This window comes from Neolamprologus multifasciatus, chromosome 10 (assembly GCF_963576455.1).
Source record: "Neolamprologus multifasciatus chromosome 10, fNeoMul1.2, whole genome shotgun sequence".
NCBI classification, from domain to species: domain Eukaryota; kingdom Metazoa; phylum Chordata; class Actinopteri; order Cichliformes; family Cichlidae; genus Neolamprologus; species Neolamprologus multifasciatus.
Genome location: NC_140448.1, coordinates 7810048 through 7826435, shown reverse-complemented (window position 1 = coordinate 7826435; position 16388 = coordinate 7810048). Strand labels below are relative to the sequence as shown.

General features: G+C 39.6%; 1 protein-coding gene across 1 annotated transcript; it reads left to right on the top strand.

The window, feature by feature from the left end:
* The first annotated feature begins 299 nt into the window (after positions 1 to 299).
* Positions 300 to 12837, top strand: LOC146509527 (beta-glucuronidase-like). Its single transcript, XM_085175570.1, has 13 exons — positions 300 to 678; positions 2310 to 2495; positions 2836 to 3017; positions 3128 to 3270; positions 5914 to 6101; positions 7079 to 7231; positions 7378 to 7556; positions 9476 to 9622; positions 10392 to 10476; positions 10844 to 11020; positions 11101 to 11236; positions 11723 to 11887; positions 12218 to 12837. Exons 1-12 carry the CDS (start codon positions 463 to 465, stop codon positions 11872 to 11874), a joined length of 1944 nt encoding a protein of 647 aa, XP_085031696.1. The 5' UTR covers positions 300 to 462; the 3' UTR covers positions 11875 to 11887; positions 12218 to 12837.
* The last annotated feature ends 3551 nt before the right edge of the window (positions 12838 to 16388 follow it).

The following is a 16388-nucleotide window of genomic DNA, read 5'->3' as shown; positions in this document are numbered from 1 at the left end:
AACAGACATATTGTGCTAAGTTAGTTTCTTTGGTGACATCCAGGATGTTTCCTGCCTACTTTAATGTCACATTAGAAGAACTAAAACATTTAATTCTGAATATAGCAGCTGATTTTTTAAATTTTCCTTTTTTAAGGAAGATGAAAAGTGAGGAAACTGTCAGTCGGCCAAAAAACAAAGCAAAACAAAAAAGCAAAACAAAAAAACCCCAACGCTGGCAGGGAAACTGTCGGCAGGGTAAACCTACTATTTTTATAAAAGGTAAATGCTTAGCGTTGAAATGCAAAACTTCGTCTAGCTTGAGGGGAGAAAATGACAGGACTGAAAAAAAGGGAACAGCGTTGGAGGGCAAAAAAGCGGTAGTGATGTTACGTAATGCCGTTGTCACGTGACCTCTAAAGCGGAACAACAAAGAAAACTTCGGGGTTCGTCTCCGAGAGGGTAGTAGAAGAGGGCTTCAGGATGTCTGTACCTGGAAGTTTCGCGGTGCTCCGTGTCTTGTGGTTGCTATCAGTGTTTGGCACGGTGCTCCCGCTGGACGGCGGCATGCTCTTTCCCCGGGAGTCCACCTCCAGGGAGGTGAAGGAGCTGAACGGGCTGTGGGATTTCAGGGCTGACGGGTCCCCCAACAGGAACGAGGGCTTCGAGAAGGCTTGGTACAAACGTCGGCTGGCAGAGGTGAGCGGGAACGGAGGTGATAGCAGGTCAGATGAAATAAATCAGCCCACTTTGTTTTACTATTGACAGGGTTACAACGGTCACATACAGTTGTGTGCACATTTTACTGTAAACAAGAACCTTTAAACATCCTGCAATTATGTAGTTCTACCAAAAATAATCGTAAATAAAAGCTACTTGGAATGCCATAAAACGTGTTAACACAAATACAAGAAAGCCTACATAAACTTTTTGGGTTGACTCATTCATACGTTTAGCTAGGAACTGGGTGTTCAAAACTAAGTTACGAAGCCCGGGTGGAAATGACCACTGCGAACCGAAGCTTTCGTGCATCCTCGGTTTGGATAGGTGGCTTTTCTGCTGCTGGAACAAGCCCGGTAAACTCCCAGAAAGCCTAAAATCGTTATCGGGAGCAACCACAGCAGAGTTCACTAATGCTTACTCTAAGAATACATGATCCACTGGATGTGTTGTTTATCCACAGCTTTACATTAGCAAAAATTGCTTTTTATACCTGTTATACCTATCACATCAAGTTTGAGGAGGTAACTTATAGAAAACTAAAAAGGAAAGAAAAAGCTTTAGAAATAACAAATTTAGACATTGTTACTTGATTTTCATTTTGCATAACCATAATTGGAAGCATTCAATTAACTTTACTTAAGCTACCTTCAAAGTAGGTGACATCTAAGCCCACAAAAATATGAGGTTAAACAGTGTTTTTGCAATATATAATTTATTTTATAAAGTGGTTCATTATGCATTGCATCGAATTATTAAGCAACTGAAACCACCTCACATATGTTAACGCAACAGGAGGGGAAATGATATTTGCTGAAACATGCTGATCATTAGTCACAGCCTGCTGTTTTTAACAGTCTCAAAGTTTTTCTTGCTATGCTGCATGATGATTTTTCAAAACCAAAGCATGTTGATCATAATTGATAGTCTGGCATACTAAGTAAAATTAGAGTTGTGCAAGGCCTTTATGTGTCATTGTTTCACAGAATACCATTATCAATTCATGGCAATAGCAAAAAAAAGTGGCCAGTCACTTTGGAGATGGTTATCAGACTGTTTCAAAACAGTTACACAATTCTCACATGCTTTAAATGTTTCTGTGTTTCACAAAGCCTTGCTTTAAACCAAGCACAAATGGACACATTCCTGTCAGATTGTCTTGTTTTGAGGTCTTTATAGGCATTTATTGCAGAAAATATTCACAATTTCACAAGGAAAAATAAACAAAATGAGAACTTTGTGGGGATAGGTTAATTGAAAAATCTAAATTGCCCATAGGTGTGAATGTGAGTGCGAATGGTTGTCTGTCCCTGTGTGTTAGCCCTGCGACAGACTGACAACCTGTCCAGGGTGTACCCTGCCTCTCGCCCTATGACAGCTGGGATAGGCTCCAGCACCCAGGATAAGTGGAAGCGAATGGATGGATGGAGAACAAAGGTCAACCCTTACATTATAAATATTTGGCAGATGCCCACGAAGGGGGCTAACCATGAATTCAGAGAATCAAAATGAAGTCAAATACATAAACATGTGTATTGCCTACTTTCAAATGGCTGCTACAGGTATCCCTGTAAAGTCCTGTCTTCTCTTTGTTGTTTTATATTCTTTAGACCGGCCCAGTGATTGAAATGGCAGTTCCTGCCAGCTACAATGACATCACACAGGACCCCACACTAAGAGATTTCATTGGCTGGGTGTGGTATGACCGAGAGGTGTTCGTGCCGGCCCGCTGGATCTCCGATGAGGGAACAAGAGTAGTTCTTAGAGTGGGAAGTGCTCACTATTACTCAATAGTGGTGAGTATCATGATAATTATTTTAAGAAAGCTAGGACACCAGCATCTGTATTTCTTGATATAAGGTCTGAACTGTTTAAAAGTTTGTTTGTTGCTTGGTAATGCAACAAATGTTTTCAGTAGATGACAAGTTTGGGCTGCAGGCAGGCTAGTTTAGAACCTAAACTCAATAAAACTGTTGATTCAGGCTGTTGTAATACATGCAGACTGTGGTTTGCCATCATTTTGCTAAAATAAGGAAGAAATGTATTGTTTCAAAATACATCCTTGCTTCATTGTAAATAAGATTGTGTGTCACTAAATTGTAGCTCATGTAAAACGGTGATCATTCTCTGTTGCAGTGGGTGAATGGAGAGAAACTGACAGAGCATGAAGGTGGCCATTTGCCTTTTGAGGCAGAGATTAGTAGTTTAATCCGCAGGGACCCAACGAAGCCATGCAGAATCACCATTGCTGTAAACAACACTCTAACTTTGGAGACTCTTCCTCCAGGCACCATCCAGTACATGAATGACCGTACCAGGTACCCTCATTCTTTGGTTCATATTTTTAACTTTATTGCCACCCTTTAAAACTTTAAGCTGATGCATCAGTGAGAATGTAGATGATGTGAAGACTGTGTTTGGTCTGCAGGTATCCTGATGGTTTTTTTGTGCAAAACATTTACTTTGATTTCTTCAACTATGCTGGGATACATCGTCCTGTACTGTTGTATACTACTCCTAAGGTGTATGTGGATGACATCATAGTGGAGACCAACTTCATGGATAACACTGGTAAATTCATTTCAAATTTCCTTACTAGCACCAAAGAATATGTGAGCAGGTAAACTGATGGACAACCCCAATTGTAAAAGTGGTGGAAAAATGTGTTAATGAAAACCAAATGCAATGATTTGCAAATCTAACAAAAACGTATTTTATTCAGAGACTCCAGAAAACTCTTTCAATATTTAAACTGAGACATTTGGCCTGTATTTGTATAGCGCGTTACATAGTCCCTAAGGACCCCAAAGCGCTTTACACATTCAGTCATCCACCCATTCACACACACATTCACACACTGGTGATTGCAAGCTACATTGTAGCCACAGCCATCCTGGGGCGCACTGACATTTGACTATTTCATGACAAATATTGGTTCATTTTGAATTTGAGGTTGGAAAATAAGTGGTACTCAAAAGAAACCACTGAATGAATATTACAACTAATTAGTTTAACTGGCAACAAGTGAGTAACATGAAGAGCATCTTAGAAAGGTAGACTTTCTCAGAAGTAAAGCTAGGCAGAAGTTTGCCAGTCTGCAAAAAACTGTATCTACAAATTGTGAAACAATTGCAGAATAATGTTCTTCATTGTAAAATTGTGAAATTATTCTCTTGGCATTTAGCCCATTCATTCAGTGAAGCAGCGCGCAGGCACTAATCAGGCGCCCAGGGAGCAGTGTGTAGGGACGGTACCTTGCTCAGGGGTACCTCACCCCACGCTACCTACTTAGCTATCCCTGCCCCTAAAACCTTGCTCTCCCCAGATAGCTCTTCCAGCTGAACCAGGGGAACACAGAGTCATTTCCAGGCAAGATGAGAGATATTTTCTCCAGCATGTGGCCTCCTCCCAGTAGGACATGTCCAGTATACCTCCATAGTTTCACAGCATGTTTTGTAAATTACTGCATTTTGCTCGACATCCTCCTCGTGAAATCCAAACAACACTGAGTCAAATTCCCTGCTTGTCTGAAACTTCCACTGTTGCCATATTTTCCCTATCTGGTAGTGTATAAACACGCATGCTCAGCCCAGTGTGCCAGGTAGAAAATTTTCCAGTTGGGATTAATGATGCATTCTCAGCGTGTGGGAGTAAAAAAAAAAAACTCAGATTGAATTAAATGCAGACAGCTTAATATTGACATGATCATTTATACTCGATGGTTACGATAAAGCCATTTTAACCATCGTAGGTGGGAAAAATTCTCACATTGCTCAGCTCTTCATGCTCGGCTATGAATAACTACAGTGCTACCACCACCTGATAAAGTCAAGAGGACCACAAAATCTACAAAAGGAGATTTTAAGGTCATTAAGTTGGAGGCCTTCTGCCACCTGAGTTGAAATTGGGTCCATAAAAACTTTGAACAGAATCATTAGTAAAGGATAGCATGAAAAAAAAAAAAAAGCATTAGCTGCACGTCAGTATAAGCCGCAGTGTTCACAGTGTGGGGAAAAAAGTAGCGGCTTATGACCCGAAAACTACGGTAGTTGCACGAGGACTAAATAACTCCTAATAAAAGGCTAGAAACCCCTCTTACCCTAGCAGCACGGTCCACAGAATAGCCTGAGGGGCACAGTCGTATGCCTTCTTCAAGTCTACAAAACACATGTAGACTGGATGGCTAAACTCCCACACACTTTTAAATATCCTTAAAAATAAAAGTGTTCCTCTTGAATCTGAGGTTCGACTAACATACAAACTCTACTTTTTGGTACTCTGGAATAGATCTTCTCAGGGAGGCTGAGGGGTTTGATTCCCTTGTAATTGGAGCACACCCTCCGAGTCCCTTCTTAAATGTGGGAACCACCATCCCAGATCTTGACATGATGTTGCAGAGGTGTGTAAACCAAGTCAGCCATACAACATCTAGAGCCTTCAGGAAATCAGGAGCAATCTCATACTACCAAGGGGCGCTGCCACCAAAGAGTTATATTACCTCAGTGACCTGACCCCAGTGATGGGGGAGTGATCCGCAGACCCTACGTCCTCTACAGAAGAGGTAACAGTGGGATTAAGGAGGTACCTGAAGTTTACCTGACTATATCCTCATTTAAAGTCAGTAGCGCCGCTCTGCACTATAGACCATGTGAGTAGAGCACCACTTTCCCCTCCTAAATCATTTGACGGTTTGACAGAATCACTCTGAGGCAGTCTGAAAGTCTTTTTCGTCACTGACCTCCTCACACCCAAGCTTTTGCTTTAGCCACCTCCTGAGCCATGTCTGCTTGGCCTGCCCGTACCCATCTGCTGCCACCAAAGTGCCACAGGCTAACCAAGTCTTCTACAGCTTGATAGCTCTCTTCACCTTTGGTGTCCACCACTGGCTCAGGGATTACCACCACAACCGACATCAACCACTTTGCACTTGCAAAGGGATGCTGCATCCTTGAAACTAAAGAGGAGCGGGACAGTCTGAATTCTTATCTGCACTCAAAAGTCTGCATCTCTGAACACATGAGGGTGCATCATGGTGATTTCCAAAATCACAGATTTTACAAATTAGTTCATTCTGTTTTTATTTACATGTTACACAGCATCCCAACTTATTTTGGAACTGTGCAAAAACATAGTGAATAGGATCCACATTAATACAATACAGATTGAATGTGCTATTACTATTTATCAGATATTGCTGTTTCTTCTGGATTCTAGGTCTTGTTAGATACAAAGTATCTGTTCAAGGTGCTGCAACAGCCACCCTGAAGGTTACTCTGATGGACAAAGATGGCCACTGTGTGGCCTCCTCTAACACACCATTTGGAGTCCTCAAAGTTGTAGATGTGAAGCTGTGGTGGCCGTACTTGATGCAAGAGAATCCAGGTTACCTTTATTCTATGGAGGTAAGACAACATGCTTGCAGGCAGGGAAGTGTGTTCCTGCAGTGTGATGTGGTTTGACAATATTGCCATTAGATTTGTGAGGCTCATTAAGTGGGTTTGTTAAGAAGTAATAATCTTTTATTAATTGGTTAGTAGAGTGTAAACAGTGTAAAAATCACAGTTTATATACCACGAGGAAAAGCGGAAACCAGGATTTTGACTTATCCAGGTAACTTCAGGGTTAACCCTGGGTTTTTGCTATTTTTATTTGGATCTAATGTCTTTGTCTTAGAACCAACTTTAATCTTTGATTTTTTTAAAAATTTAGCCTAATATGCAAATTTCAATTCAACTGAAAGTGCCACATTTTCCCCGATTCTTTTATTCACAGCATGTTTTAAGTGCATTATAGATTCTCTGCTGGGGGAATACTTTTTATATTTGCAGCTTGTTAAGCTGTACCATACAAAAACCACTGAATGAACCCTAAACTTTGTGTTGCATTGTCACAAGTATGTGCGTGTATTAACCTTGTGATTTAGAAAATATATAAATATTATTATACTTGATACTAATCTGCTGCTAAACCTCTCTTATACTGGAAAATTGAAATACTAGCAATCACAACACACACCAAGAATACCTGTTCAGTAAATTAAATATATTTCACTTTAACATGAAATGCTTATGCTAATGTAATGTTAGCTTATTCTTATGCTAATATTAGTAAGCTCCTCAGCAACCATCCTAACATTTTAGTCGGTGTCTTGTTGACATAAACATAATAACATTTTAAATAAATGATGTGCTGCCATGTCTGTTTGAAAACAGTTTCTTTAATTACGTGGGATCGTAATTTTGTTTTGATATCAAATTGGCTACAGAGAATTGCACAGTTCTACTGGTATTGGTGCCAACTGCTACATTTCTGGTGAGATCATGTCTGCTGAAGAAGATGTAAAGAACATCATTTCTACCATTTGTACTTTAACCTCTAGGTCCACCTAATAGCAGTCAGTGAGACATCAACATATGAGGATGTGTATACTCTGCCAGTCGGAATCCGCACAGTCAACGTTACCAAGACCCAGTTCCTCATTAACAACAAGCCGTTTTATTTCCATGGTGTCAATAAACATGAGGACTCTGATGTGAGTACCACTAGAGGGATGAAAATCCAGGAGGACTCTGTCTTATTTGTCTTAGAAACAATGTGTCAACATTAATTTGAATCACAATTAAGGTAGACTTAATTTAATGACCTCATCTTTGTTTTCCTGGTTTTAATGTGTTGTAGATTCGAGGTAAAGGATTGGACTGGCCCCTAATTGTAAAGGACTTTAACTTAATTAAGTGGTTGGGAGCCAACTCGTTCCGTACCAGCCACTACCCCTATGCTGAGGAGATCCTGCAGATGTGTGACCGTCATGGGATTGTGGTGATAGATGAGTGCCCAGGTGTTGGCATCAAAGACATGTAAGTGTCACTAAATGCATCTCTGTAGCCTATGAGTATGTTTGAGGTCAACAGTGAGAAATTCTGTGTTACAATGTGTGAAGATATGGAGAAACTTACATATTGGTATGGCAATCCTGTGACTCAGCACAAGGGAGCGCATCAGTGTTTATTTGTTCTAGTACATAAGGCTAGAAAAACTGTGAGAGTCCTGTTCCTCCTGAGGCGGCTGATTACATCAAGCGTGTGTGAGCAACACAACACCGGCAACTTGTACCAGATGTCAGGTGTAGGTCTATAGCAGGGAGTGGTTGCTGTCTCTACTCTCCATACTATTAACCTTACTCCATGACACACATGGAAGTGAACTGGCTTTTTTAGTTAAACGAAAACAGCAGGTGAAAGTCAAATCTAATCTTTCGCATACATTTTATAGGCATGGGAGCAACCCAGGAATATGTAACCTCACAACTTCTTTTCAGATTATGTACAATAGTTGCAGGAAGCCGTATTTAAACAACTAGGTCAGCCATTTCCAAAGTCAAGAGTGATGGAGCCCACTTAAAATTTAGAAAATCCATCTGGACCCACCAAGTTCTTAAATTATAAATCACTCTAATCAAAATACAAGAGAAAGTTGTGTTTATTTCCTTGAAATTTTGGTTCAAAAAACAAACACAAGTTGTTGGCTATAAATTGCTAATGCTACCCAGTCCTATACAAAGTGTTACAGCCAATATATGATCCATCTGTAACTGGGACACAAACGTCAATGCAAGAGCAGTAAAGTTAGGTCATAAACATAAACAGTAATGTCATAAACTAACCATCTCCTATTATCAGTTTTAATTCACTTTTTATATAAACAAATGCATTTTATAAATATGTGACAGTACTTGTGAGGGACTTCAAGCTAAATGCCTGTTATTATCGTACCTTTGTGGCCACACTCTGGTAACCACTGAACTGGGTGATTAAGTTCCCTGATTTACAATGTTTCTTAGCTTGTCAACCAAAGACCTGGATATATAAATTTACAAATGTGATATAAAGGATTGTGCAGTGATTGGTGGGATTTAACCTTTTTAATAAAAATAACGAAAAAGGTTAAGATCCTATATTTGCTGAAGCTCATAGCCTAGTTCTACTTTGGAGAGAATCACATCTAAAGCTGCGTATACAGTGTATGATTTTTGGACCACAATATGACCAACCAATGTGTATGCTGTATGAAGTGACATATCATCCAACAAAGAACAAAATCTGGTTGAATTGTGGCAGCAGAAGCTTATTTGTAAATTATGTGTATCTGCTAGCTATACAGTTCAGTGGGTCCAATCCAGGGGAACCTGAAGGTTTTAGATATCACCCTGGGTAAACACACCTGAATCAAATGATTCGTTTATTATCAGGGCTCTGGAAAACTTCAAGACATGTTGAGGAGGTAATTTAGCCATATAAATAAGCTGTGTTGAATCAAGGACATACCTAAAACCTGCAGGACAACGGCCCTTGAGGCCTGGAATCTCCCCACTCCTGGTTTAATCATTCATTGTAAATAAATATCAAACTTGACATCAGACCTAAGATGATTAATGTCAAACATTTTAGCAAGTAATTAGATAATGAGAGAGCTAAGATTTAAGTTTGTTTAAGGGCCTGGCCAAGTTGCACAGCAAACACTAAAGTCTGCATAATGTAAATATGAATAAATAGAATACTAATACTAATCAATAATGTATTGAGAATAAGCCTATTTGCATATGTTGTAATTAATTTTGCGCACCCATACTGAGAAGCACAACAGTTGTGAGTTAGGTCTTCACTTCTTGCAGTGCTAGCTTTGTTTTGTGGTCTCTGTAGAGCCCAAAAGATGGATTGATCTAAGTTGTTAGTCTTTCAGCTCAGGCTGAGATGTATCTTTTGTGCCTTGCTGATAGTCGCAGTTTTGGAAACGCCTCTCTGTCTCACCACTTGGTTGTCATGGACGAGCTTGTGCGCCGGGACAAGAACCATCCCTCTGTGGTCATGTGGTCGGTAGCCAATGAGCCCGCCTCAGAGATGCCTCCTGCTGAATTTTATTTCAAGTGAGTACAGGTTATTTTTCTTTTGAGGTGTAAAGCACTTATTATAGCCACTGTTCAAATAGTCATCACTACACAATCAAGCAACATGATGCCAGATGGTTCAATTTGTTTTTAAACTGTAAATTTAAATGGTAATTCAAACATATGTTCTGTCATGCTGAAGGCCTAAGAGAATAAAATAGTTCAGATTAAACTGGTACTTGTGGCTGCTCTCATATTTCACATGGAGTCAACACAGCAGATGGATGTGCTGAGGTTGGGACTGGGTTTATGCAACTCTTGATCGAGTTACCACTATACCATGGAGCCACCAATTACTTCAAATCAAAGACTAATGGTAAATGGCCTGTATTTGTATAGCGCTTTTCTAGTCCCTAAGGACCCCAAAGCGCTTTACACAACCAGTCATCCACCCATTCACACACACATTCACACACTGGTGATGGCAAGTTACATTGTAGCCACAGCCACCCTGGGGCGCACTGACAGAGGCGAGGCTGCTGGACACTGGCGCCACCAGGCCCTCTGACCACCACCATTAGGCAACGGGTGAAGTGTCTTGCCCAAGGACACAATGACCGAGACTATCCAAGCCGGGGCTCAAACCGGCAACCTTCTGATTACAAGGCGAACGCCCAACTCTTGAGCCACGATTGATAGAAAAGAAATGTTTTTCTGTTATTGATTATGTGACATTCTAACTATGCATCTGATAATCCTGGTGACTCCTCAGGTATATCAACATCAACAACATTTGTTTTCCTTGCAGGACTTTGATAAAGCATACCAAAGCTCTGGACCATACCCGACCTGTCACCTACATCACAGACAGTAACTATGCCAGGGACAAAGGGGTGAGCTTCCACAGCCTTCACCTCACTATCAAGAATATATTAAACTAGCAAAAGATGCACAGCACTTTAAGACCACCCTTGAGTAGCAATTTACAATTTAGCAACAAGCCTCCACCTGTGACCCCACTCCCCCACCCCATGGGAATCCCTTAAAATCCATCCATGAAGGAATGGCTGTGCAAGTACACAAAGTGTTATGGAAATTAATTTTATAATTTTTGTCTAACAACAAATATGCTTTAAGCTTGTACATGAATAATAAAGGAAAGCTCAAGAAGGTGGAGTTCTCTTGTGGCCAAAAATGTCGTCATCATGTTGAAGAATACCTCTAAAATATTTTAAATCTATTTTTTTTTCCGCCCTCTAGGCTCCCTTTGTAGATGTTGTATGTGTAAACAGTTACTTCTCCTGGTACCATGATCCAGGCCACTTGGAGGTCATTCCTATTCAGCTCAACGCTCAGTTTGAGAACTGGTATGGAAAGTACAAGAAACCCATAATCCAGAGTGAATACGGAGCAGATGCACTTCCAGGGCTTCACATGGTGAGAATAAACTCACTCACTCAGTGACCTAGTCACATGTCACTTCAGCATCTTTAACAAGTTTTACTGTCACTCTACAGGATCCGCCCATGATGTTCACTGAGGAGTACCAGAATGCTCTCCTGCAGAGCTACCATGATGTGTTTGACCAGAAGAGGAAGCAGTATGTTATTGGTGAACTCATCTGGAACTTTGCAGACTTCATGACTGCACAAGGTACTGCAGCTTCAAAATAAAGCAACCTGTAGAACCACAACTGCTGCCGTTTTTCCTGTTTCTACAGTACTGATAGTATACAGTATAGCCTATGTTTTGTCTAAAGATGAGAGCTCTTTTCCTCCTAGGTGATAGTTTATATCAGGAGATTAAAGGGAAACTCAAAAGGAAATCTGGGCAATAAAACAAAATGGCAACATTGTCAAGTTTCTAGATCAACTGCTGTGGAAAAAAATGACCCCTCTTGACATTCTACACACACCATTTGACACACACTACAACTACTGGATTCTACACTCTGTCACTTTAGTAATTATTTATTTATTTATTTAAATCTGCACTGCACAAGTTTTTGCACAAACTGTAAATACCAAACAATTGTCTTAAATTATCTTAATATTTAATACGTAGTACTTGCATCTTTATTCAGTCACCTTATTATATTCTGCCCTGTAACAATGATATTTTCAAATTGTCTGTCTACAGCAATCCATCGTGTGGTGGGGAACAAGAAGGGTATTTTTACCAGGCAAAGGCAGCCTAAAGCAGCAGCCTTCATCTTGAGGAGGAGGTACTGGAGGCTGGCTAATGAGACGGGGAGACTGCCTCCTTGGACTAAATACCCCTGTTCACTCTGAAACTTTGTTGAAGGTAACCAGTCTAGGACATGCTCCGAACCTGCCAATATAATTCCCTCCTGTTGGGCCCCCAGAAGGGAATTCTGTGGGGACTCCACACTGGACTTGCGCATGTGGGGCCTCTGTAATCTAGCCTATGTGGGGCCCAAAGAACTGTTTCTGTTTTGCGGAATTCTGTGGGCACTCTGTCGGCAACCCATAGTGGGCTTGCCAACTTGTGGGCTGTGTTGGTCTGCCCACAGTACCCCCACAAGGGGGGATGTTTGCTGGGTGTTGAACACTTTGTTGCAGCTCTTTTACTAATATGTCTCTCTAACTTTTGTTTTGTTTTGGGTTTTTTCAGATTGATGCAGAAGACCCATCAAGTCCCACCATGGTGACATTCACCGGTGTAGGTGATCCACTACTTGATTCTGTGAGAACGGTAGCAGAACAGACTAATCTTCTGCTGTCGCTTCTGAGGATGCAGTATGATCAGTAGACTCCTGCTCTGACTATTGTTCATCTAAAGAGACCTTGGGGTCATTTTTTATACGTTGAGCCCTGTGCTGCTCATTTAAATCCAAAACCTGCTGCTAGTTCAGTCATGGTGATTAAGGAATGTTGTTTTGTTTTTTGTTTGTTTGTGTGTAGTTGTTGTTGTTTTTAGGAAAAAGAATGACCTCTAAGTTAAAAAAAGGTTGTCTCTGAACCATCTTTGAACTCGAAGTACTTTAAAGCCTTGTATACACTGGAAGCAATTTGCTCATCGCAAATCGCTTTGAAGCTAAAGGCTCTACGCTTTTGGACATTCCAGATTCAGGTTACCTAGGTGATCCCCTTTGTATTTACTAAAAGGTCAGATGTCAATCAGTGCTATTCTTCACTCTTATTGGTAGTTGCTTCAGTCTCTCGCCTGAAAGTTCAGAAAGTTGAGAAAACAAAGTGGCTATCACCTATGAAAAATAGGTGATAGCCACTTTTTTTTTTTTTTTTTTTGCCCAAAGTCACTTGAAGTGAATATCGTCTACTTTCTGTGGTCTCTCATCACCACGTCACTGCAAATCACTTTCAGTGTGTATGCAGCTTTACAAGTATTATCAGCCGTTTCAGTCACTATGAAGTCACCCACACCAAATAAAGAATAAAAGCAAAGTTAGGCCTGTTTTACAATAAAGAAGAGCTAGTCTTTGCTATCTGATTGTGGTGATAACATTATTTTATTTTATTTCTGTTTTATTTTTGCTTCAAAAATCTTTCATTCAAGGCTAAGTACAGTGAAGATGCATCATCGGCATTGGATGAGACTTGTATTACGTATTGCACCAGGATGAACCCCTTTTTGCCTTTACCAAAGGTGCTCTATAGACTGAGATCTAGTAACTTTGGAAGTCATGTGAGTAAAGAGAACTCATTTTCATGCTCAAGAAAACCAATTTGAAATTTGTGATTTGAGCGGTGTGACATGGCATAGTATCCTGCTGGCAGCAGACCTCATAAGATGGGTAAGACCGTGATCCTAAATGGACCTGAATGGACATGGTCAGTAACTGTACTCAGGTTGGTTGTACCATTTTAAACTGCTCAATGGCACTCAAAAGGCCATGTCATTAGATACAAGGTGTCGTGTGTTTTTTCTGTCCTGATACATAAAACTGTATAAATGAAAAAGGTTGTACTGAAAATGACTGTCTGGAAGAACATTCTCTTTCATGCAAGCAGATTCTCCTCTTACACTGCATGTTTAACCAGTGGTGTTCCACAAGGTTAAATTCTGGGTCCATTGTTATTCTCCTTTTACAAGTTTCCTTTAGCCGCTATCAATCAATCTTTTTCGGGCCTTTTTTTAAAAAAAAAATCATTTTATGTCAGTTTGCTGTCAGTTTGCTAGTTTGCTGTGATCTGACAGTGGATTAACATTTCTAAATAAAGTATCACACCAACTACAAAGCAGTTACTTGTGTTTTGTTAATGACTCATGGTATCTTTTAAAAGTAAATGATTAACGAAATATTTAAATGCACATTTACTTTAAATAACAATTTACAAATGAAACTGAAAGGCGAGCAGCATCTGCAGACTGAAACAGGTCTCAGCTATCCACACAACAGAAAAAGGAATGAGACAAAGCATAAAATGATACAAAGCATTTAAGTATACATTGCAAGATACAAAAATAATCTGAGGTGTAGAAGATACTGAAATGTAAATATTACCAGTGTGTGTGAGTGAGGGGGGGGGTACTTCTAAGACAATGTGACACACTCAGTCACGGGGTACTTTTGATTTTACTATGCTATTAAATATAGTAATAATATTTTGAAATATGTCAATTAAAAACACAAATAAGTTTATCCCAAAACAACAGTCAGTTGATGAAATATCACAAGTGTTAACCTTATTTCGATACCACGACTGTTTACACAGAGTTTGTAATTGCAGAGAAATACATTTATTTGGCGCATGTCATTGTTGAGCAGGAAGCTCAGAAAGCCCTTTGGGGCTTAAAATGTTAATTAGGTCTCTGATATTTATTTATGCTAATTTATAGTTAAGTTAATGATAGAAAAATGAAAGCTTAGTCTACTGTTAGCATATTTATTTGAAAGGGCATTGTGTTACTTTCTTTACATAGTAGGATATAGATCACAGTTCTTCATCAGTGCAGCATTTTCTGTAAACTCAGTAAAGGTCTGTGGCTGGATGTAGTGCAGTTACCACCAGAGGGAGCAGCATGTCTAGATTTGAAATGTCAAATTTCCAGATGTTGCTCTGGCTGGAAGACACTATTGATATTGTGAATGATTTAAAGACATGGTATAAACAGAATAAATTCCAGTGATGGCAGAATCATGGAGATGACAAAATGAAGAAATATTTTAAGTTTCAAGAATTTTAGTTAAAATATTATACTCTAATGCAGATCTTAAAGCATAGAGAGAAAAAATGAAAGCATTAGTTATGCTGCAGGCCCTTTTGATTTTTTTTAAGGGGGATGGAGGTTAACGTAGATATTTAGCCTCAACGTGACAATATATTCCCAACCAACATTTTCTTTATTTAGTTTTAATCTGGAAACAAAAAACAGGAGTAAAAATAATAATAATCTATTACTCCTAAAACAGTAACAGTTATAATATTCATCTAGCAGTGCATATAGTATTTTTACAACTGCAAGCACTGCTGGAAATGTTGCATCACACACTCAGTTAGGTCTGCTTATGTCCACATCACTATCCAGCAACATTTGTCACCAACAAATGGAAACAGCGGGAGAGAGACAAAAACAGCTGCTAAACACCCCCCCCCCCCTTTTTCCCCTAGAATTCTATGATTTCTTCCAAAATCATGCTCCCACTCCCACTGCTACCCGATTTAGTAATTATATGCTTTGTTCAATTGTCACCATGTAATTTATTATGATAAAGTCAGGCACAGGTTGTTTGCAGAAGTGGTTTAAGGATACGTTAACAAATTGTTAGAATGTGCTAAACAAAGTGATGGTAATTTATATGAGGATACTGTTACAGATATATGCTGATTAATGAATGCTCTCTCCAACATTAATTCATTATCTGCCATTATTACCTCCTGCCATGCAGATGAAAAACAAAACTGTGCTGTTTTTCATTTACAGCACAGAGGCAAATCTGACTGGAAGAATGATGTGTACAGTGGTTGTGTGAGTGGAGGAGCTATTGGCTTTCCTGGTATGTAACTTACTTTATTAACTAATAGTTTGCATTACAGCAAATGTATGCATCTTGTCCACGTGTTTATTTTTCTGTTTTGCAGCTGGTGTTCAGATGTTCTGGGATGTGGAGGCTTTGCTGCATTCTCTGCTGCAATTGAATATTACTTGCGGTGAAGCTCTATGGAGTGGCTCGATGGACAAAAACATAAATATTACACATGTGGACCAGAGAAAGAAGAATCTCACTGTGAGCTTGCTAACCCTGATGTTTCCCTGCACATTAAGGATTGCTGTAAAAGCAGAATTAAAGTGTACTGTTCAAACACAGGGATGTTAAGTGACCCCACAGTGGGCTAAAAAATAAACAAACAAAAAAAAAGATGTCTCTGTTTTTCCTGTGACTTTCATATTGTGGACGGTTGGGGCAAGGAATGCCAATTTCTCATGGTGAGTCGTCTGCTTCAGTGGCGTACTGATCAGGTGACGAAAGCTGAACTTGTGTGAATTTCACTCTGGGTTTGTAAAAAGCAATGTTCTGGCTGTAAAACATTGGTTTGATGTGTAAGTAACTAATCCACACCAGGATTATTTATAATAAAAACATTTTTTTTAAATTGTGGATTTACAGTTTTTTTCCTTGATTATTAAAGGACTGCAACACCCAAACTACCTTTGCTTTAATTCTTTCTTTTTTCTTTTTAAATTACAACGAAAGTATTATTCAGGAATAGTTATCCAGGCTTCATTCAAATCTCTTCTTTGGATGTTAGCTGCCATCCCTTCTCTGTCAAGATGATCCCCACTATTCACTAATGTTGATGTCCAGGCTGTGGGGAGGCCA

What these genes read in the sequence shown, in the direction of transcription:
- LOC146509527 (XM_085175570.1), top strand. Translation starts at nt 463, where the DNA reads ATGTCTGTACCTGGAAGTTTCGCGGTGCTCCGTGTCTTGTGGTTGCTA. An exon ending in CAACTTCATGGATAACACTG is followed by an intron (nt 3,271 to 5,913) that starts GTAAATTCATTT and finishes TCTGGATTCTAG; the next exon opens with GTCTTGTTAGATACAAAGTA. An exon ending in ACTATGCCAGGGACAAAGGG is followed by an intron (nt 10,477 to 10,843) that starts GTGAGCTTCCAC and finishes TCCGCCCTCTAG; the next exon opens with GCTCCCTTTGTAGATGTTGT.